At 40.8% G+C, this 22,898-nt stretch overlaps 1 protein-coding gene across 3 annotated transcripts in view; it reads left to right on the top strand.

Moving 5' to 3' along the window:
- LOC110537756 (septin-8-A) overlaps positions 1-21,787 on the top strand; it is a 47,811-nt gene extending 26,024 nt beyond the window's left edge. Inside the window, exon 10 of one of the 3 annotated variants that reach the window (XM_021624122.2) lies at positions 20,416-21,787. In XM_021624122.2, the coding sequence (XP_021479797.1) occupies positions 20,416-20,581 (166 nt within the window). In that variant the 3' untranslated portion in view covers positions 20,582-21,787. Of the gene's footprint in view, positions 1-1,122; positions 2,110-20,415 lie in introns of those variants that run through there. The other 2 variants (XM_021624123.2, XM_021624125.2) reach the window with 2 other exon arrangements.
- Positions 21,788-22,898: the final 1,111 nt, after the last annotated feature.

The raw sequence follows: 22,898 nt of genomic DNA, 5'->3' as shown, positions 1-22,898 counted from the left end.
AGAATCTGTGGAAAGAACTGAAAACTGCTGTTCACAGATGCTCTCCATCCAACCTCACTGAGCTCGAGCTGTTTTGCAAGGAGGAATGGGAAAAAATGTCAGTCTCTCGATGTGCAAAACTGATAGAGACATACCCCAAGCGACTTACAGCTGTAATCGCAGCAAAAGGTGGCGCTACAAAGTATTAACTTAAGGGGGCTGAATAATTTTGCACGCCCAATTTTTCAGTTTTTGATTTGTTAAGAGTTTGAAATATCCAATAAATGTCATTCCACTTCATGATTGTGTCCCACTTGTTGTTGATTCTTCACAAAAAAATACAGTTTTATATCTTTATGTTTGAAGCCTGAAATGTGGCAAACGGTCGCAAAGTTCAAGGGGGCCGAATACTTTCGCAAGGCACTGTACATTTTCTTAAAAATATAACTTTGCCCTGTGCTTCTCCCAGCATGCTTGTTGTATAGCCTAGGCCATGGATCATTTGATTGAGACCACACTAGGCGTGCTAGATATTGCGCACCCAGCAGAGAATCGGGGATGAGGGGCAGCATTGGGCACACATGAGATACTATAATAAGAAACTAATTCTCAAACCCTGAGCATGTGGAATTTCATCCATTTACAAATTACACGACCCTCCCCTGGACTAAACAAAAAAAAACATATTACCCCCCCCCATTTAAAAAAATAAATAAATTGAAATTGAAAAGGCATGACGCTCCCCCATTTTCCTCCCGGTAACTATTGTGTAAATTTCGATCTCTTCGTAACAGTTTTGTTAGAACTTTACATTTACACTGGCATTTTTCATGAGTGGTCTTCAAAATGGAGTTGAAGGGCTCCCTCCCCTGACAGCTCTGAATTATCACTCCTTCATTAATTATTCTGTACTGACATTATATTGATTCTCTGAGGCACAATCCACACATTTTCTGACCTTATTTTTTTCTTTTTTCTGTCTTCTCTTTCACCTTCATTATACTTCATCTTCATGAAGTCATACATTTTTCTGAAAGCATGTGAATGTGGAATGTATATGATTTGCATAATTTCACTCCACAGTGTGTTTCCATTCACTTTATTTTGTCATTTGTGGTCATTTTCTTTGTCATTTTCTTTCAGTTAATGTATGAGCCCAGTATGCCAAGCCGACCATGGATTTGTCTTCCATCATCATAGTGACGTCAACGTTTGTTTTTTGACATTCCTTCATGACATTGTGCACATGGACCAAAGACCCTGATGGGACAGGAGACCGAGAGAGCTAACTTGCTGACAGTGGCCATTCCCTTCTCTAGGATCATTAATGTTATAATTTGGAACATGTTTTTTTTATACATCTTGTTCTTTTTCTAGTTTGAGACTTACTGATGTGTTTTGCTCACCATCACTGATTTATAACAGAAGGCACAACAACAAATCATGGACTTTGAACTTCACTGTTTTTTGGTACTAACTTGTGTTGTTACCTTGTTCTCCCATATTGTCAGTTAATGTAATGTTAACGGATAAGCATTTACTGGTAGTGTAGGTGGACTCGACTCCTCACCAGCCAAACACCATTGTCTTACATCAGGTGGCGTCACTCCTACGTGACATTCAACCGACAGTGTAGACATTTCATTACGCTATCTGACATAAGACAATGGCCGTACACCTCAGAGTGGGGTCTGAATTCTGAGCCAAACAAGGCCAGACCTTAATCCTGCATAGCAATAACGTAACTAAGTACAGTACCTGTATATTTATATTTTTGCAAACCGGTATATGTAGGTACCATCAAGTATACTAGTACTAAATATTAAAAATATGCAATCATTTCTGGTGCTGTTTTATGTTAATCCAGAAACCTGTATGTGAATATTTTCAGAACTTACTTGGCTTTATTAAAATGCAGATATGAAAAATGGATATGATAAAGCACACTATCCTGTATGTTGTCTAATTGTGATGTACCGTAAGCCATTGACATGAGTATGTGAGTGGTGTCAGTTTACACGGCCCATATACAATGCAGAAACTAAGAGGCCTGGACTAACAATAGAAATGTTTATGTCGAAAGACTAGAAGTACTCGTTTTCATTGAAAATAAATGCAACCATCGCATTGGATGTCTCCCTATCCCATGATTTGATAAACTTGGGGGTTCGAGCCCTGAAAGCTGTGGCATATCAGACCGTATACCATGGGTATGACAAAACATTTATCTTTACTGCTCTAATTATGTTTAAACAGTTTATAATGTACAGACGTCAGATCCTAATATGACCCATTTCGTCGTAGGAGGAAAATAATCTTGCACAATAAGGATTTTGAATGTGTATTTAGAATTGACGCTAGGAGTCAGCTGGTAGCTGTGTTAGTAGTCTACACAATAATTTAGACTGCAGATTCACTGGTTGTCAGTACAAGTAGCCTATGTATGCTACGTGCAAGCTACAGAGCGCCACTTGTGGATTATAATAAATGGACAATATTTGTAGGGGATAATGTATTCTTCGTTAGGGGAAAATCTGTTTCTTTAGATCAATTGTTTTATTCTATGTTTAAGGCAACCAATAGGCAAAATAAATTAAAGGTTATTTCAGTTCCTTCCATGAACCAGTGGGTACAGCCACTGACAATGGCACACGTGCCTGAGTAGTCTTGAGTTTGAATCTGGTCCACAAATGCCCTTAATATTTTTGGAGGAACTAGTACTTTTCTAGTTACTCTCTAATTTCTGGGGGAAGTAACTGACTTTTTACTAAGTTTCAATTGACCAAATCCCTTTCGTTACATATACTGAAAAAATAATATATAAAACGCAACATTCAACAATGTCTTATATGTTGCTGCCTTACAGTTCATTAGGAAATAAGTCAATTGAAATAAATTCATTAAGCTTTAATCTATGGAGTTCACATGACTGGGCAGGGGTGCACCGACTGGGGAGCCAAGCCCACCAATAAAAATGAGTTTTTCCGGTGAAGAAACCGGGCGTGGAGGTCCTGAGCAGGCGTGGTTACTCGTGGTCTGCGGTTTTGAGGCCAGTTGGACGTACTGCAAAATTCTCTCAAACAACGTTGGAGGGGCTTTATGGTAGATTATAATTAAATTCTCTGGCAACAGCTCTGCCTGACATTCCTGCAGTCAGCATGCCAATTGCACCGCCCTCAACTTGAGACATTTGTGGCATTGTGTTGTGACACAACTGGACATTTTAGTGGCCTATTTATTGTCCCCAGCAAGGCGCACCTGTGTAATGATCATGCTGTTTAATCAGCTTTTTGATGCGTCACACCTGTCAAGTGGATGGATTATCTTGGCAAAGGATAAAACGCTCACTAACAGGGATGTAATCCAATTTGTGCACAAAATCTGAGAGAAATAAACATTTTGTGTGGATTTTTTTTTTCAGATCATGAAACATGGGACCAGCGCTTTACATGTTGCGTTTATATTTTTTGTCAGTGTAGATTTATTATATTATTGCTGACAGACACAAACCTCCCAACCAAACATGATTAAAAAAATATTTACATGAATTGATACTATTGGTTCCCCTTTAAATCTGTATGACTATTGAAGTGAAGCAGGTGTCTTCATATTTTTGTTTTTGGGTTCTTAGCCAGACGTGATCAGAGGTAAGTTGCACTTTACCTTCGGCCTTTTAATAATATATTTCTGGAGTAAGATAACTATTTCTAAGATATTCTACTGTTAATTGTGTTTTGAGGAGAAGTACAAATCAAATGGCTACTTAGCTAGCTTTGGCAAACCCAGAATCTGACAAAAAGTTGAATCTCCTGTTTTTAGCTCATATGATCTGTTAGTTGGTCAACTAGCGACCTTTGTCATTGGCACAACGCTTGAATAGATTAATCAGATGTGTGTGGAAGTAGCTATCATATTAGGTTGCCACTACGTAAACTGTCTAAGCTAGCTAGCTGTGTCAACCATGTAGGTAGCTAATGTTAGCTGGATCAATGGGTCAGTTCAGCTCAGCATCCTCCCACACATTTCTCACTCTTGCTCTCTCAAGGAAATAAAATACCCCTCAGTGGAAAGGAGATATTTGGAAGATGAAGACACATTTCATAGCAGGTTAGGAAAAGGCAAAATAAAACACGACATCAATTTCATTCCATGGTGAAAATGTCTAATTTGCATACTGGTAACATAAATGGTGAAAATTCGGTATTGACTGTTGTAACACTTACCTGTTCATTCTGAATGAAACATTTTACATCACACTTGGTGTAAATCTTTTTAGTATGATTTCACCATCACATACCTCAAATGATATTGTAACATGTATTTCTTCCAATGTCTGGAGTACCATTATGAAATTGTGCACATTGATAGATTAAGTCGATACTGAATTATTATAATTGAAACTGTAACTTACAGCCTACAGACTTTGTTTAATGTCAGTCTTCATGGGAGAGTACCTGTGCTGGGGGACATCTGCAAGATGGTGTTGTCAGGCTTTAATGATAGATTAATGTCAAATAAATTGCACGAAGTTGTCCTTTTGGTTTGCTGTCACAGTTTATTTTTATTTACCTTTATTTAACTAGACAAGTTAAGAACAAAGTCTTATTTTCAGTGACGGCCTAGGAACAGTGGGTTAACTGCCTTGTTCAGGGGCAAAACAACAGTTTTACCTTCTCAGCTCGGGGATATGAACTTGCAACCTTTTGGTTACTAGTCCAATGCTCTACACAAGGCTACCCTGCCGCTCCCTAGTTAAGTCGATTTCTGGCCGGATACTTTTTACTGTTACTTGAGTAGTTTAAGGAGTCAAATTTTACTTGAGCAAATTACAATTAAGTGACAGTACTTTTACTTAAGTTTTCAGTACTCTACCCACCTCTGCAAATACTATAAAACGTGGGCGAGCAGCCGCATATGAAACACATTGGGCTTATTTTGGCGAGAGTGAGCCCTCTCACTTCGCCTCTTCCTCTCTGCCTTAGTCCTGCTTGCAACCAAAGTCTTTCAAGTGGAAACGTCTAGGAGCAACAACGGCTCAGCCGCAAAGTGCTAGGCCACACAAGCTCACAGGACAGGACCGCCGAGTGCTGAGGTGTGTAAAAACTGTCTCTCCTCGGTTTCAACACTCACTGAGTTCCAAACTGCCTCTGGAAGCAATGTCAGTACAAGAACCCATGAAATTGGTTTCCATGGCCGAGCAGCCACACTAAGATCACCATGGTTCGGGCCCCTTAGATCCAGCGAAGGGAAATCTCAACATTACAGCATACAATGACATTCTAGGCGATCCTGTGCCAACAAGATCATCAAGGACCTCAGCCATGGCCTATTCACCCAGTTATCATCCAGAAGGCAAGGTCAGTACAGGTGCATCAAAGCTTGGATAGAGAGACGGAATAACAGCTTCTACCTCAAGACCAGAGAATTTTTTAATCTTTTTTTTTTTACCCAGTTTTCAACCCAATTTTGTGGTAGTTATAATCTTGTCGCATAGCTGCAACTCCCATATGGACTCAGGAGAGGCGAAGGTCGAGAGCCGTGCGTCCCTCGAAACACAACCCAACCACCCTGCACCGTTTCTTGACACAATGCCCAATTAACCTGGAAGACAGCCGCACCAATGTGTTGGAGGAAACACTGTGCACCTGGCAACTGTGTCAGCGTGCACTGCGCCTGGCCCGCCACAGTAGTCAGTACTGGATTAAATCCCTGAGCTGACAAGGTAAAAATCTGTCGTTCTGCCCCCGAGCAAGGCAGTTAACCCACTGTTCCCCGGGCCTGAAGACGTGGATGTCGATTATGGCAGCCCCCCGCACCGCTCTGATTCAGAGGGGTTGGGTTAAATGTGGAAGACACATTTGTTGGACAACTGACTAGGTACCCCCCCTTTCCGACCCTGAACTTAGTCACTGTCACTAGCAATGTTTCCCAAACTTTATATTGACACCGAACATATTTCAGGTCTGCTGAGCGCAAACTTGAACGTTGTGAAAATGATGTGCACCTTCCTGCATGGACAACACTAAGGCTTTACCCGCTTTGTTTTTTTTTTTAACAGTGGCATTATGCTACTGAGGCTATTTGATCATAATATAGGCCTACCAGAGTCGCCTACCATCAAAAACAATGGAGAAAATGCATCCCATAACATTTTAACATAGAACAGCCATTTCCATCGTTCAGTCTACAGTAACAGCCAATGTGTGGTGTTCAATGTAGGCCTACATTCCATGAGACTTTTGAAAAACAATATGCAGAGCTTGACATTAAGGTAACAAATGTTTGTTGCAAGAAACCAATCAACAAAATAAAATGCATTGTTATTCCCTTACCATTATTACAGAGAAAAATAAATTATTCCATCCTCTGCCTATTGACTATTTAGTTTATTCAAGCCTGTCTCAAAATACCCCACTGGTCTGTGTAGAGTATGGGCTGAGTCGTGCGCAATAGAATCCTACCCCGATGCGTTCTTCCTACAACAACATCTCTTGCATAGTTCGTTTTGTTTCGGTATGTTGCATTAAAAGTGGCTAATATCGCGTTGATTCGATCACAATTGTCACAGTAAAGGGAAACATTGATAGTGTTAACTTCACTCAACTTTCTAGAATTTTCCCTGTTATTTCCATGGGCAAATCTCGAGCTTCTTGCCATGCGCTGATATTTTCTTCTGTTCTGCGTGGCAGTCCCGGGGGAGCTGCTCGGCAGTCTCGGACGAGACTAAGCTACCTCCGGGTTACTTAGCCCTGCTGCCCTGTGTAGATAGACATGGAACACTGGTCACTTTAATAATGTTTAAACATGTGTAAACATACTGTTTTAGTACAAAAGCTGAAGAACATAAGCACATCCAGGTACGTTCCGCAAGTGCTGGAGTTGCAGGCAAACTCATGGAAAACAAATTAATGCGATGTCACTGAGTACTGCCCTTCCACCACCACCTGGGATATGGATGCCTGATGAAGACCTAAGGGTTGAAACGTTGTTAATACATATCACCTGGGACATGAGCCATGAGCAGTGTGCGGCATTTTCCTTTCTGTTTTACCCATTTCATATGTACAGTGTATTCAGACCCCTTCACTTTTCCCACATTTTGTTATGTTACAACCTTATTCTAAAATGGATGAAATTGTTTTTTCCCACTCATCAATCTACACACAATACCCCATAATGACAAAACAAAAACAGGTTTTAGACATTTTTGCAAATGTATTAAAAATAATACTATCACATTTACAGTTGAAGTTGGAAGTTTACATACACCTTAGCCAAATACATTTAAATGCAGTTTTTCCACAATTTCTGACATTTAATCCTAGTAAAAATTCCCTGTTTTTAGGTCAGTTAGGATCACCACTTTATTTTAAAAATGTGAAATGTCAGAATAATAGTAGAGAGAATGATTTCTTTCAGCTTTTATTTCTTTCATCACATTCCCAGTACATACTGGGACTCAAATAGTATTTGGTAGCATTGCCTTTAAAATTGTTTAACTTGGGTCAAGCTTCCCACAATAAGTTGGGTGAATGTTGGCCCATTCCTCCTGACAGAGCTGGTGTAACTGAGTCAGGTTTGTAGGCCTCCTTGCTCGCACACACTTTTTTAGTTCTGCCCATACATTTTCTATAGGATTGAGGTCAGGGCTTTGTGATGGCCACTCCAATACCTTGACTTTGTTATCCTTAACTTACTGGGACAAATCAACAGAAATCTCATAAATCAAAATTCTCAAACATACATGTATTAGGCACCATTTTAAATATAAAATTCTCGTCAATCCAGCCATAGTGTCGGATTTCAAAAATGCTTTACAGCAAAAGCTCCACAAACGATTCTGTTAGGTCACCACCAACTCACAGAAAAACCCAGCAATTTTTCCAGCCAAAGAGAGGAGTCACAAAAAGCACAAATAGAGATAAAATTAATCACTAACCTTTGATGATCCTCAAATGACACTCATAGGACTTCATGTTACGCAATACATGTATGTTTTGTTCGGTAAAGTTAATATTTATATCCAAAAATCTTATTTTACATTGGCGTGTTATGTTCAGAAGTTCCAAAACATGCAGTGATATTGCAGAGAGCCACATGAATTCACAGAAATACTCATTATAAATGTTGATGAAAATTCAAGTGTTATGCATGGAACTTTAGATACACTTCTCCTTAATGCAACCGCTGTGTCAGATTTTTAATTTTTTTTACGGATAAAGCATAATCTGAGAACGGCGCTCAGAGCCCAAACCAGCCAAAATAAATATCCTCCATGTTGCGCAGTCAACATTAGTCATAAATAGCTTTATAAATATTCACTTACCTTTGATGATCTTCATCAGAATGCACTCCCAGTAATCACAGTTCCACAATAAATGCTTGTTTTGTTCGATAATGTCCATTTATGTCCAAATAGCTTCTTTTGTTATGGCGTTTGGTAAACAAATCCAAAAGCGGGTTCAGGTCCAGTCGGACGAAAAATTCAAAAAGTTATATTACAGGTCAAAGAAACTTGTCAAACTAAGAATGGAATCAATTTTTTTGATGTTTTTATCATAAATGTTCAATAATGTTCCAACCGGAGAATTCCATTGTCTGTAGAAAAGCAATGGAACGAGAGATACCTCTCACGTGAAATGCGCGTGTGAGAACGAGGTTGCTGGCAGACCCCTTAGGCAAACAGCTCCCATCCGGCCCCCCTTCACACGAGAAGCCTGAAACAACATTCTAAAGACGGTTGACATCTAGTGGAAGCCCTAGGAATTGCCTAATAACCCACTGTGAATTCGATAGGGGCTGAGTTCAAAAACTACAAACCTCAAATTTCCCACTTCCGGTTTGGATTTTTTCTCAGGTTTTTGCCTGCCATATGAGTTCTGTTATACTCACAGACATCATTCAAACAGTTTTAGAAACCTCGAGAGTGTTTTTTATCCAATACTAATAACAATATGCATATATTAGCATCTGGGACTGAGTAGGAGGCAGTTCACTCTGGGCATGCTATTCATCCAAGAGTGAAAATGCTGCCCCCTATCCCAAGAAGTTAAGCCATTTTGCCACAACTTTGGAAGAATGCTTGGGGTCATTGTCCATTTGCAAACATGCTTTATCTTCCTGACTGATGTCTTGAGATGTTGCTTCAGTATATCCACATCATTCTCTTCCCTCATGATGCAATCTATTTTGTGAAGTTCACCAGTCCCTCCTGCAGCAAAGCACCCCCACAACATGATGCTGCCACCCCTGTGCTTCACGGTTGGGATGGTGTTCTTCGGCTTGCAAGCCTCCCCCTTTTTCCTCCAAACATAACGATGGTCATTATGGCCAAACAGTTCTATTTTTGTTTCATCAGACCAGAGGACATTTCTCCAAAAAGTACAATATTTGTCCCCATGTGCAGTTGCAAACCGTAGTCTGGCTTTTTCATGGCGGTTTTGGAGCAGGGGTGATATAGGATATGTGGATATAGATACTTTCATACCCGTTTCCTCCAGCATCTTCACAAGGTCCTTAGCTGTTGTTCTGTGATTGATTTGCACTTTTTACACCAAAGTGCGTTCATCTCTAGAAGACAGAATGCGTCTCCTACCTGAGCAGTATGACGGCTGCGTGGTCCCATGATGTTTATACTTGCGTACTATTGTTTTTACAGATAAACGTGGTACCTTCAGGCATTTGGAAATTGCCTCCAAGGATGAGTCAGACTTGTGGTCTACAATGTTTTTTTCTGAGATCTTGGATGATTTCTTTTGATTTTCCCATGATGTCAAGCAAAGAGGCACTGAGTTTGAAGGTAGGCCTTGAAATATATCCTCAGGTACACCACCAGTTGACTCAAATGATGTCAATTAGCCAATCAGAAGCTTCTAAAGCCATGACATAATTTTATGGAATTTTCCAAGTTGTTTTCCAAACTTCTGACCCACTGGAATTGTGATACAGTGAGTTATACAGTGCCTTGCGAAAGTATTCAGCCCCCTTGAACTTTGCGACCTTTTGCCACATTTCAGGCTTCAAACATAAAGATATAAAACTGTATTTTTTTGTGAAGAATCAACAACAAGTGGGACACAATCATGAAGTGGAACGACATTTATTGGATATTTCAAACTTTTTTAACAAATCAAAAACTGAAAAATTGGGCGTGCAAAATTATTCAGCCCCTTTACTTTCAGTGCAGCAAACTCTCTCCAGAAGTTCAGTGAGGATCTCTGAATGATCCAATGTTGACCTAAATGACTAATGATGATAAATACAATCCACCTGTGTGTAATCAAGTCTCCGTATAAATGCACCTGCACTGTGATAGTCTCAGAGGTCCGTTAAAAGCGCAGAGAGCATCATGAAGAACAAGGAACACACCAGGCAGGTCCGAGATACTGTTGTGAAGAAGTTTAAAGCCGGATTTGGATACAAAAAGATTTCCCAAGCTTTAAACATCCCAACATTGCACTGTGCAAGCGATAATATTGAAATGGAAGGAGTATCAGACCACTGCAAATCTACCAAGACCTGGCCGTCCCTCTAAACATTCAGCTCATACAAGGAGAAGACTGATCAGAGATGCAGCCAAGAGGCCCATGATCACTCTGGATGAACTGCAGAGATCTACAGCTGAGGTGGGAGACTCTCTCCATAGGACAACAATCAGTCGTATATTGCACAAATCTGGCCTTTATGGAAGAGTGGCAAGAGAAAGCCATTTCTTAAAGATATCCATAAAAATTGTTGTTTAAAGTTTGCCACAAGCCACCTGGGAGACACACCAAACATGTGGAAGAAGGTGCTCTGGTCAGATGAAACCAAAATTGAACTTTTTGGCAACAATGAAAAACGTTATGTTTGGCGTAAATGCAACACAGCTCATCACACTGAACACACCATCCCCACTGTCAAACATGGTGGTGGCAGCATCATGGTTTGGGCCTGCTTTTCTTCAGCAGGGACAGGGAAGATGGTTAAAACTGATGGGAAGATGGATGGAGCCAAATACAGGACCATTCTGGAAGAAAACCTGATGGAGTCTGCAAAAGACCTGAGACTGGGATGGAGATTTGTCTTCCAACAAGACAATGATCCAAAACATAAAGCAAAATCTACAATGGAATGGTTCAAAAATAAACATATCCAGGTGTTAGAATGGCCAAGTCAAAGTCCAGACCTGAATCCAATCGAGAATCTGTGGAAAGAACTGAAAACTGCTGTTCACAAATGCTCTCCATCCAACCTCACTGAGCTCGAGCTGTTTTGGAAGGAGGATTGGGAAAAAATGTCAGTCTCTCGATGTGCAAAACTGATAGAGACATACCCCAAGCGACTTACAGCTGTAATCGCAGCAAAAGGTGGCGCTACAAAGTATTAACTTAAGGGGGCTGAATAATTTTGCACGCCCAATTTTTCAGTTTTTGGTTTGTTAAAAAAGTTTGAAATATCCAATAAATGTCGTTCCACTTCATGATTGTGTCCCACTTGTTGTTGATTCTTCACAAAAAAATACAGTTTTATATCTTTATGTTTGAAGCCTGAAATGTGGCAAAAGGTCGCAAAGTTCAAGGGGGCCGAATACTTTCGCAAGGCACTGTAAGTGAAACAATCTGTCTGCAAACAATTGTTGGAAAATTACTTGTGTCATGCACAAAGTAGATGTCCTAACCGACTTGCCAAAACTATAGTTTGTTAACAATAAATGTGTGGAGTGGTTGAAAAACAATTTTTAATTACTCCAATCTAAGTGTATGTAAACTTCCGACTTCAACTGTACATATTCAGACCCTTTACTCAGTACTTTGTTGAAGCACCTTTGGCAGCGATTCTTCAAGTCTCTGAATTAACTTGAGTGACCCAGCCAGAGCCCAGACTTGAACTGGATCAAACATCTCTGGAGAGACATGAAAATAGCTGTGCAGCGACGCTCCCCGTCCAACCTGACAGAGCTTGAGAGGATCTGCAGAGAAGAATGGGACAATGACTACAAGCTTGGCACACCTGTATTTGGGGAGATTGTCCCATTCTTCTCTGCAGATCCTCTCGAGCTCTGTCAGGTTGGACGGGGAGCATCGTTGCACAGCTATTTTCATGTCTCTCCAGAGATGTTTGATCCGGTTCAAGTCTGGGCTCTGGCTGGGTCACTCAAGTACATTCAGAGACTTATCCCGAAGCCACTCCTGTGTTGTCTTTGTTGTGTGCTTATGGTTGTTGTCCTGTTGGAAGGTGAACCTTCGCCCCAGGTTGAGGTCCTGAGCGCTCTGGAGCAGGTTTTCATCAAGGATCTCTCTGTACTTTGCTCCGTTCATCTTTCCCTTGATCCTGACGATTCTCCCAGTCCCTGCCGGTGATGCTGCCACCACCATGCTTTACCTTAGGGATGGTATTGGCCAGGTAATGAACGGTACCTGGTTTCCTCCAGACGTCACTCTTGGCATTCAGACCAAAGAGTTTAATCTTAGTTTCATCATGATCTGAGTGTTTTAGGTGCCTTTTGGCAAACTCCAAGTGGGCTGTCATGTGCCTTTTACTGAGGAGTGGCTGGCCACTCTCCCATAAAGGCCTGGTTTGGTAGAGTGCTGCAGAGATGGTTGTCCTTCTGACCAAGGCCGATCTCCCCCGATTGCTCAGTTTGGCTGGGCAGTCAGCTCTAGGAAGAGTCTTGGTGGTTCCAAAAGTCTTCCATTTAAGAATGATGGAGGCCACTGTTCTTGGGGACCTTCAATGCTGCAGACATTTTTTGGTACCCTTCCCCAGATCTGTGCCTCGACAAATTCCTGCCTCTGAGCTCTATGGACAATGTTTTCGACCTCATGGCTTAGGTTTTGCTCTGACATGCACTGTCAACTGTGGGACCTTACATAGACAGGTGTGTGTCTTTCCAAATAATGTCTAATCAATTGAATTGAGCACAGGTGGACTCCAATCAAGTTGTAGAAACATCTCAAGGATGATCAATGGAAACCGGATGCACCTGAGCTCAATTTTGAGTCTCTTAGCAAAGTGTCTGAAAACTTAAATAAATAAGGTATTTATGTTTTTGAAGGTTTTATGCATTTGCAAAAATGTCAGAAACCTGTTTTATCTTGTCATTATGGGGTATTGTGTGTTGGTTGAGGAGGGAAAAATTATAATTGAATCAATTTTAGAATAAAGCTGTAACGTAACTGTGGAAAGAGTGAGGGGGCTGAATACTTTCTGAATGCCCTGAATATGCTGTATTCAACTATTGCTGTACATACACTATTCTATCCATGTTTTCTTCAGATATACTATATATATATATATCCAGTAAAAAGTTTGGACACACCTACTCATTCAAGGGTTTTTCTTTATTTTTTACTATTTTCTACATTGCAGAATAATAGTGAAGACATCAAAACTATGACTTAACACACATGGAATCATGTAGTAACCAAAAAAGTGTAAAACAAATCAAAATACATTTGACATTCTTCAAAGTAGCCACCCTTTGCCTTGATGACAGCTATGCACACTCTTGGCATTCTCTCAACCAGCTTCATTTCAATTAACAGGTGTGCCTTGTTAATTTGTGGAATTCCTTTCCTTAATGTGTTTGAGCAAATGAGTTGTGTTGTGACAATGTAGGGGTGGTATACAGAAGATAGCCCTATTTGGTAAATTATGGCAAGAACAGCTCAAACAAGCAAAGAGCAACGACAGCCCATCATTACTTTAAGACATGAAAGTCTTAAAGTAATGAAGGTCAATGCGGAACATTTCAAGGACTTTGAAAGTTTCTTCAAGTGCAGTCACAAAAACCATCAAGCGCTATGATGAAAATGGCTTTCATGAGGACCACCACAGGAAAGGAAGACCCAGAGTTAAGTTCATTTGAGTTAACTGCACCTCAGATTGCAGCCCAAATAAATGCTTCACAGAGTTCAAGTAACAGACACATCAACACACATCACATCAACTGTTCAGAGGAGACTGTGTGAATCAGGCCTTCATTATCGAATTGCTGCAAAGGAACTACTACTAAAGGACACCAATAAGAAAAAGAGACTTGCTTGGGCCAAGAAACATGAGCAATGGACATTAGACCAGTGGACATTTTTCCTTTGGTCTGGAGTCCAAATTTGAGATTTTTGGTTCCAACCTCTGTGTCTATGTCAAAATCAAATCAAATTTACTTATATAGCCCTTCTTACATCAGCTGATATATCAAAGTGCTGTACAGAAACCCAGCCTAAAACCCCAAACAGCAAGCAATGCAGGTGTAGAAGCACGGTGGCTAGGATAAACTCCCTAGAAAGGCCCAAACCTAGGAAAAAACCTAGAGAGGAACCAGGCTATGAGGGGTGGCCAATCTTCTTCTGGCTGTGCCGGGTGGAGATTATAACAGAACATGGCCAAGATGTTCAAATGTTCATAAATGACCAGCATGGTCAAATAATAGTAATCACAGTGAACAGGTCAGGGTTCCATAGCCGCAGGCAGAACAGTTGAAACTGGAGCAGCAGCCAGGTGGACTGGGGACAACAAGGAGTCATCATGCCAGGTAGTTGTGAGGCATGGTCCTAGGGCTCAGGTCCTCCGAGAGAGAGAGGGAGAAAGAAAGAGAGAAATAGAGAATTAGAGAGAGCATACTTAAATTCACACAGGACACCGGATAAGACAAGAGAAATACTCCAGATATAACAGACTTACCCTAGCACCCCGACACATAACCTACTGCAGCATAAATACAGGAAGCTGACACAGATGGGGCCAGGAGACACTGTGGCCCCATCCGATGATACCCCCGGACAGTGCCAAACAGGCAGGATATAACCCCACCCACTTTGCCAAAGCACAGACCCCACACCACTAGAGGGATATCTTCAACCACCAACTTACCATCCTGAGACAAGGCCGAGTATAGCCTACAAAGATCTCCACCACGGCACAACCCAAGGGGGGGCGCCAACCCAGACTCAACCTTCTCAAGTGACGCACAACGCCTAGAAACGGCATGGAAGAGCACCAGTAAGCCAGTGACTCAGCCCCTGTAATAGGGTTAGAGGCAGAGAATCCCAGTGGAGAGAGGGGAACCGGCCAGGCAGAGACAGCAAGGGCTGTTCGTTGCTCCAGTGCCTTTCCGTTCATCTTCACACTCCTGGGCCAGACTACACTCAATCATAGGACCTTTTGAAGAGATGAGTCTTCAATAAAGACTTAAAGGTTGAGATCGAGTCTGCGTCTCTCACATGGGTAGGCAGACCATTCCATAAAAATGGAGTTCTATAGGAGAAAGCCCCGCCTCCAGCTGTTTGCTTAGAAATTCTAGGGACAATTAGGAGGCCTGCGTCTTGTGACCGCAGCGTACGTGTAGGTATGTACAGCAGGACCAAATCGGAAAGATAGGTAGGAGCAAGCCCATGGAATGCTTTGTAGGTTAGCAGTAAAACCTTGAAATCAGCCATTGCCTTAACAGGAAGCCAGTGCAGGGAGGCTAGCACTGGAGTAATATGATCGCATTTTTTGTTTCTAGTCAGGATTCTAGCAGCCGTATTTAGCACTAACTGAAGTTTATTTAGTGCTTTATCCGGGTAGCTGGAAAGTAGAGCATTGCAGTAGTCTAACCTAGAAGCAACAAAAGCATGGACCAACCTTTCTGTATCATTTTTGGACAGAACATTTCTGATTTTTGCAATGTTACGTAAATGGAAAAAAGCTGTCCTTGAAACAGTCTTGATATGTTCGTCAAAAGAGAGATCAGGGTGCAGAGTAAGAGTGGGTGAACGTATGATCTCCGCATGTGTATTTCCCACTGTAAAACATGGAGGAGTTTGTTTTTTTAACAGGACAATGTCCCTACACATTTCCAGGCTGTGTAAGGGCTATTTTACAAATAAGGAGAGTGATGGAGTGCTGCATCAGATGACCTGTCCTCCACAATCCCCCTACCTCAACCAAATTGAGATGGTTTGGGATGAGTCGGACCGCAGAGAAGGAAAAGCAGCCAACAAGTGCTCAGCATATGTGGGAACTCCTTCAAGCCTGTTGGAAATGCATTTCAGGTGAAGCTGGTTGAGAGAATGATTCTACAATGTAGAAAATAGTAAAAAATAAAAACAAACCCTTGAATGAGTAGGTGTTCTAAGACTTTTGACTGGTAGTTTATGTGGGAACTCCTTCAAGACTGTTGGAAAAGCATTCCTCGTGACGCTGGTTGAGAGAATGCCAAGAGTGTGCAAAACTGTCATCAAGGCGAAGGATGGCTACTTTGAAGAATATAAAATATATTAGTGATTAACAGTTTTTTGGTTACTACATGATTCCGTATGTGTTATTCCACAGTTTTGATGTCTTCACTATTATTCTACATTGTAGAAAATAGTCAACATAAAGGATAACTCTTGAATGAGTAGGTGTGTACAAACTTTTGACTGGTACTGTATTTCTACTACAGACTACTTGCTCCTCTTAATATTTATATATTTCTTAATTCCATTATTTTACTTTTTAGATTTGATATTACTGCACTGTTGGAGCAAGGAACACAAGCATTTCATTACACCTGCAATAACATCTGCTAAACATTTATGCAACCAATAAAATGTGATATGATTTGAACTTTGTGGCATCAGTTTGGAAAAGGCCCTTTCCAGTTCCAGCATGACAATGCTCCCGCCGTGCACAATGCGAGGTCCAAACAGAAATGGTTTGTCGATCGGTGTACAAGAAGTTGACTGGCCTCCACAGAGCCCTGACCTCAACCCTGTCGGACACCTTTGGGAGGAATTAGAATGCCAACTGCGAGCCAGTCCTAATTGCCCAACATCAGTACCCGACCTCACTAATGCTCTTGTGGCTGAATGAAAGCAAGTCCCTGCAGGAATGTTCCAACATTTAGTGGAAAACCTTCCCAGAAGAGTCAATGCTGTTTAAGGCTGTTATAGCAGCAAAGGGTGGACCAATGGCATATTAATGCCCATGATTTTGGAATATGTTTGACAAGCAGTTGTCCACATACTGTTGGCCATGTAGTGTATGTGAAAACACCCTAAGATAGCAAGCCAGGATCCCAAGGACTTTGACTGCCTCAGAACGGAGAAAGAGAACTGCTCATGTTTAGCCAATCACAAGGCTCATTTGAATTTCCTGTTGCATCAGAAAAGTTATCTGCAACGAGAGAGATTTAAGTTAAGATCTGGCATCTGTACACTAATTATATAAGTTGTAGACCAACAGAACAAAATGGAGAGAGCCCATCTTAGCCTTACAGTAAAAAGTATAACCCTCTGCTATTAAGAAGTAAACAAGAGTGAAAGAGGAAGTTGCTGTGTGCGTTCTCCCCCACCACATGATTTACAACAAAAAAGTTTACGAAAGGCTGGTACATTGTGGTCTTGAACCAACCTGAAGTAGAACAGAGAGCTGTCATCCATTTACCATGAACACTTGAAACAGCAGACTTCATAGAATTTGTGCATAGAATACATTCTTTTTTTTCAGGGTCTACATACAACTTTTAAGGTTATGATGGGTAGAAAGGGATGGATACATGTGGACAGCTTATTGAAAACTCATAGATCTTCTTGTTTCAGTTACAAAGAAGAGATGGTGGTCATGAAATTGAACGTTTGTCATAGCTTTTATTCTGGAGATAACATAACAGTAACATAGCTGCCTTTTCTGACAACCAAAGAGATAAGAAATGAACGCTTTTCACTTTGGAAAACAGTGTAACATCAACGACGGAACACCATTTACGTTATAACTTCACACACACAAAAAAAATGTATTTCACAGTCGAAAGCACTACAATACTCCACTGTATAACTATAACACATCAGTTCAATGTGGTAAGTAAAGAGGCACGTTATAACAGTCCCACACATTGAGATGTGACTAGCTTTAAAATGAAAGAATTTCATGTCTTTGCAGCACTGTCATTTGTAATCAAAGCATTTTGTAAAAGTAGCTATAGTGATTAACTTGTTTGAAAGGTCAACAGAACAAACATGTTTTAGTACAACAAAGTAAAAACAAAAGATGAGTCTTGAAAAATATAATTATAAAATTATATGTATATAAAAAGCTCCTCTAAATATCAAAGTGCTGAATAGGTCATGGAAGAGGCAATACCAAGTTCCTGACAAGGTATTCTTGGTCCTCAACTAAATAAAAACAATTCCCAACACATGCAGACAGGTTCAGTCCAACAGGATATTAGCTCACAGCAGGGTGGAGAGGTGGGCAGGGGGACACATTCTTCTGGTGGGCCTCATGGAGGATATTAGTATCACTGTCCCCGTCGACCTCCAGAGCCAACCCCTCGTTGTATAGGCACCTAAAACCATCGTAGAACTTGTCTGTATCCCCCTCCCCCTGGCTTCCTTTTCCCCTCCTGGACTGCCCGAGACCCGGTTTGCCCGCAGGCTCCCAGGACACCTCATCCTGAAGCTTGGTCATCTTGGTGCTGTCAAATATGTACACTGCATTGGCTGGTAGGGAGAATTCCAGGCTGGTGAGGTATTCGTCCACCATCTCCTTGCAGTGGATGAACTCCATGCTCTGAATCTGGAGCAGAAAAACACACAGTGATTTCCTCAGACAAGGCAAACAGGTTTAGTAAAAATAAAAACACCTTATGACAGATGTCGATTGTGTGGGTTCCATTGTTTTTAACTCAACTGTAATAAAAAATAAGATTGAAATATAAAAAAAATTTATGGACGGCATTTTTTTTTTTTTAACCAGGAACGTACAAATACAAAGACCAAATACAAAAGAAAAGTGAGAAAAAAGCTGTTATTGTGAACTGAAAGAAAGATTTATACCTGTCAAAGGTTTGGACACCTACTCAGTTTTTTTTATTTTTTATTTATTTTGACTATTTTTCTACATTGTAGAATAATAGTGAAGACATCAAAACTATGAAATAACACATGTAGTAACCAAAACAAGTGTTAATCAAATCAAAATATATTTGAGATTCTTCAAAGTAGCCACCGTTTGCCTTGCGTTTGCCTTTGTACACTCTTGGCATTCTCCCAACCAGCTTAATGAGGTAGTCACCTGGAATGCAATTCAATTAACAGGTGTGCCTTGTTAAAAGTTAATTTGTGGATTTTTTTCCTTAATGCATTTGAGTCAATCAGTTGTGTTGTGACAAGGTAGGTGGTGGTATACAGAAGATAGCTCAATTTGGTAAAAGTCCATATTATGGCAAGAACAGCTAAAATAAGCAAAGAGAAACGACAGCCCATCATTACTTTAAGACATGAAGGTCAGTCAATACAGAACATTTTAAGAACTTTGAACGTTTCTTCAAGTGCAGTTGCAAAAACCATCAAGCGCTATGATGAAACTGGCTCTCATGAGGAGTGCCACAGGAAAGAAAGACCCAGAGTTACCACTGCTGCAGAGGATAAGTTCATTAGAGTTACCAGCCTCAGATTGTAACCCAAATAAATGCTTCACAGAGTTCAAGTAGACACATCTCAACATCAACTGTTCAGAGGAGACTCAGGCCTTCATGGTCGAATTGCTGCAAAGAAACCACCACTAAAGGTCACCAATTAGAAGAAGAGACTTGCTTGGGCCAAGAAACATGAGCAATGGACATTAGACCGGTGGAAATCTGTCCTATGATCTGATGAGTCCAAATGTAATATTTTTGGTTCCGTCTTTGTGAGACGCAGAGTAGGTGAACGGATGATCTCTGCATGTGTGGTTCCCATCGTGAAGCATGGAGGAGGTGTGATGGTGCTTTGCTGGTGACATTATCTTAACCAGCATGGCTACCACAGCCTTCTGCATTGATACACCATCCAGTCTGGTTTGCGCTTAGTGGTACTATCATTTGTTTTTCAACAGGACAATGACCCAACACACCTTCAGGCTGGGTAACAGCTATTTGACCAAGGAGAGTGATGGTGCTGCATCAGATGTCATGGCCTCCACAATCACCCGACTTCAACCCAATTGAGATGGTTTGGGATGAGTTTGATCACAGAGTGAAGGAAAAACAGCCAACAAGTCCTCAGCATATGTGGGAACTCCTTCAAGACTGTTGGAAAAGCATTCCAGGTGAAGCTGGTTGAGAGAATGCCAAGAGTGTGTAAAGCTGTCAAAGGCAAAGGGTGGCTACTTTGAAGAAATCTCAAAATATTTTTGTTTTTTTTAACACTGTTGGTTACTACATGATTCCATGTGTTATTTCATAGTTTTGATGTCTTCACTATTATTCTCCAATGTAGAAAATATTACAATCAAAGAAAAACCCTGGAATGAGTAGTTGTGTCAACTTTTGACTTGTAATATGGTCCAACATACTTCCCTAATGTTTACTTACATGAGCACCAACTTGGTTGCATAATTACACTGCAAACACAAAAGCATGACAGCAAACAGCCAAGTGTTTTGAACAGTGTGAGGGGTGGTGATAGCGCCATTGGGAGATGTGGCGTGTCTTACCTGTGCTTTCTTCAGCAGATCGGTGAAGACTGAGAACCAGTCTGGGGTGAGCCTCTCCAACTCCAAGGTAATGATGGCCAAGGCTAGTGTGGAGCCTTTGAACTGTGATAGCTGGTGGCAGGCCATACAGTGCTGCACCTGCCTAGTCCACAATGCCGCCTGGAGGCAAGGCCTCTTCTGAGAATGAGCACCCACAGATGAAAGGTGGGGGTGGCCAGAGATCAACAGGGCATGGAACTGCAATAATCACAAAATACAGAAGATGGAGACCATCATTAATACATATCCACTGTTTCATTCATTCATTCGTCACAATTCATATCGATCACGGACAACTTTCCACATCTTCTCTTTAACAGCCATTCCCATATTACATTATCTTCTTAGTAACCCCCCCATCTGCCCCCTTTCCTTGCCTGGGGTGTGATGCCCTCTTTGCTGTGTGCAGTGCTAGTCTGTCTCCCTGTTTTAAGACTGTTAGTGTAAAACCAACATGGGGGGGCTACATTTGTAATGCCCAAACCTTTTTTTCTTCTTCTTTGTCACAAAATTGTGAATGCATTTGCATGTCTCCACTCTTTAGCAAATAGTCAGCCATGTTGTTTGAGCAAAGGAAAAACACTTTAGAATTTCAGGTTGTCGTTTAACAGATCTAGTGGAAATGTTGAAAGAGCTCATCTTTGAATCCACAGCTCAATCATACAACTGTGTTATGGTGGAAAGTATGTGACAATATTCCTGTAGTACCCATTGTTGTTTGAAAGACAATGGAGATATGACCACTATTTCGGTTGCTGAATGCAAAGTACATTTTCAGGGGAATGTAATTGTTGGAAAGTTTATTTGAAAAGTATTAGAGAATTTATTTTTATTTAACTAGATTTTCTTTGTATCATGTTTCTTTTTTGAATTCTACAATACTTGTATTTTTGTAATAAACCTATTGTGAGCTAGGACAATATGGAATAGTTCTTATGGATTAAACTAAAATCTACACACAACTAACTGGTGAGACATTCATCAATCTCTGAAATGTTTCAGTATTCAGAACAATCTTATGTTATAATTTGAGGAAATTCTCACATTGGCTCTGGTGTGAAACAATGAAACTGCCCTTAAGTTTTACTTCACACCAATAGAATTCTGTTCAAGGATGTTGGCCAATGGTTGTGGTCTGCCATGGTAACATTGCAGAGACGTCTACTACTAGACTTGAGGATGAAATATGTCTGGTAATAGTTAGTGTTTGATGCTTATTTGACTTCCAGTTTGTGGTGTGTAGTATAAAGTATGGATCTTTCCAAGATGTCAAACTCCAGTGTGCCATAAACAATCTATACAGCATGGCATTTTTTTTAATGAAAATAAATATGCATACATGACAGCACAGTACTAGTCCAATTAATCTAATTTGATTTAACCTTTTGAAACTAGGCAAGTCTAGGCAAATTCTTATTTATGTTAAAATTGTAATTGGAAGTGGGTTAGGGTTGGACAAATTATATCTTAAAAGCCTCTCCCCTTGTTAAATAACAGGGTTCTACTTTCTGCTTTACTACTGGAGGTAAATCAGATAAGTGCCTTGGCTTGATCTTAGCTCTAAATTGCACTTAATCACCTTGTTTTAGATGACCGCTTGTCAATGGTGTCAGGTGTGGACAGAGACATATCACAGGTGGACACAAGTCAAATCAATGCACAATTTCTAGGACCAATACTCTTATCGGGGAGATGTTAACATTGGCCATCTTTGACAAGATGAAGCGTGTGTTCCCTTGTGCTTTTGTACCGTGTTTGAGCCTGTCAAAGCAGTGAGGACGTGTTCACGGCTACTTACGATGTGAATGAAGTCGATTGGCGTTGCGGTATACAGGTCCCAGCTCAGCTTATCTAGTATGATCCTCTCCATGCGAAGAATCTCCGCTGTTGAAAAGTTGCATCCGCTCTGCACAACAAGGCCCTTGACTGATCCAATCACCTGTTTCAACAGACATCAGCAAGGGAGCTAATAAACATATTGTATTAAACTAGAGTTGTGTTTTATTTTGATTTATAAGAAAGAATAAACTTATGTTCTCTATGTTCAATTATGTTTTGCTAAACTTCCAAGAGATAAAAATCCCACCTCATCCTCCTCATTGATTTTTGCTGAGAGAATCAGAGAGGTGAAGGCGATACACTTCAGGTATTTGGGCGATGCCTGAAACAGAAGGTGATTTAGCACCTCTAGAATTTAGCAGAATGTGAGCTGTGAATTATTTTCAAGAACAGAGGATTTCCATACCTTCACTGTTGCTAGAAGTCTATTCAGAACACAGACTCCAAGAGCAAATGTTTCTTGACAGAAGTTGAACAGTCTGCACATTTCACCCAGCCAGAGGATCACATCTTGCAGTTGGAATGGGGTAATGTCAGTACCCTGTGTGCGATGGAAAGAATCAAGAGGTCAGAACTTTGCAGGGGTGTGTGGTGAATGTGTCAGACTGTGTCAAACATTA

The sequence above is a fragment of the Oncorhynchus mykiss genome, chromosome 12, assembly GCF_013265735.2.
Source record: "Oncorhynchus mykiss isolate Arlee chromosome 12, USDA_OmykA_1.1, whole genome shotgun sequence".
NCBI lineage: Eukaryota > Metazoa > Chordata > Actinopteri > Salmoniformes > Salmonidae > Oncorhynchus > Oncorhynchus mykiss.
Note: the sequence above shows the minus strand (reverse complement) of the source record. Positions and strands in the feature narration are given on the sequence as shown.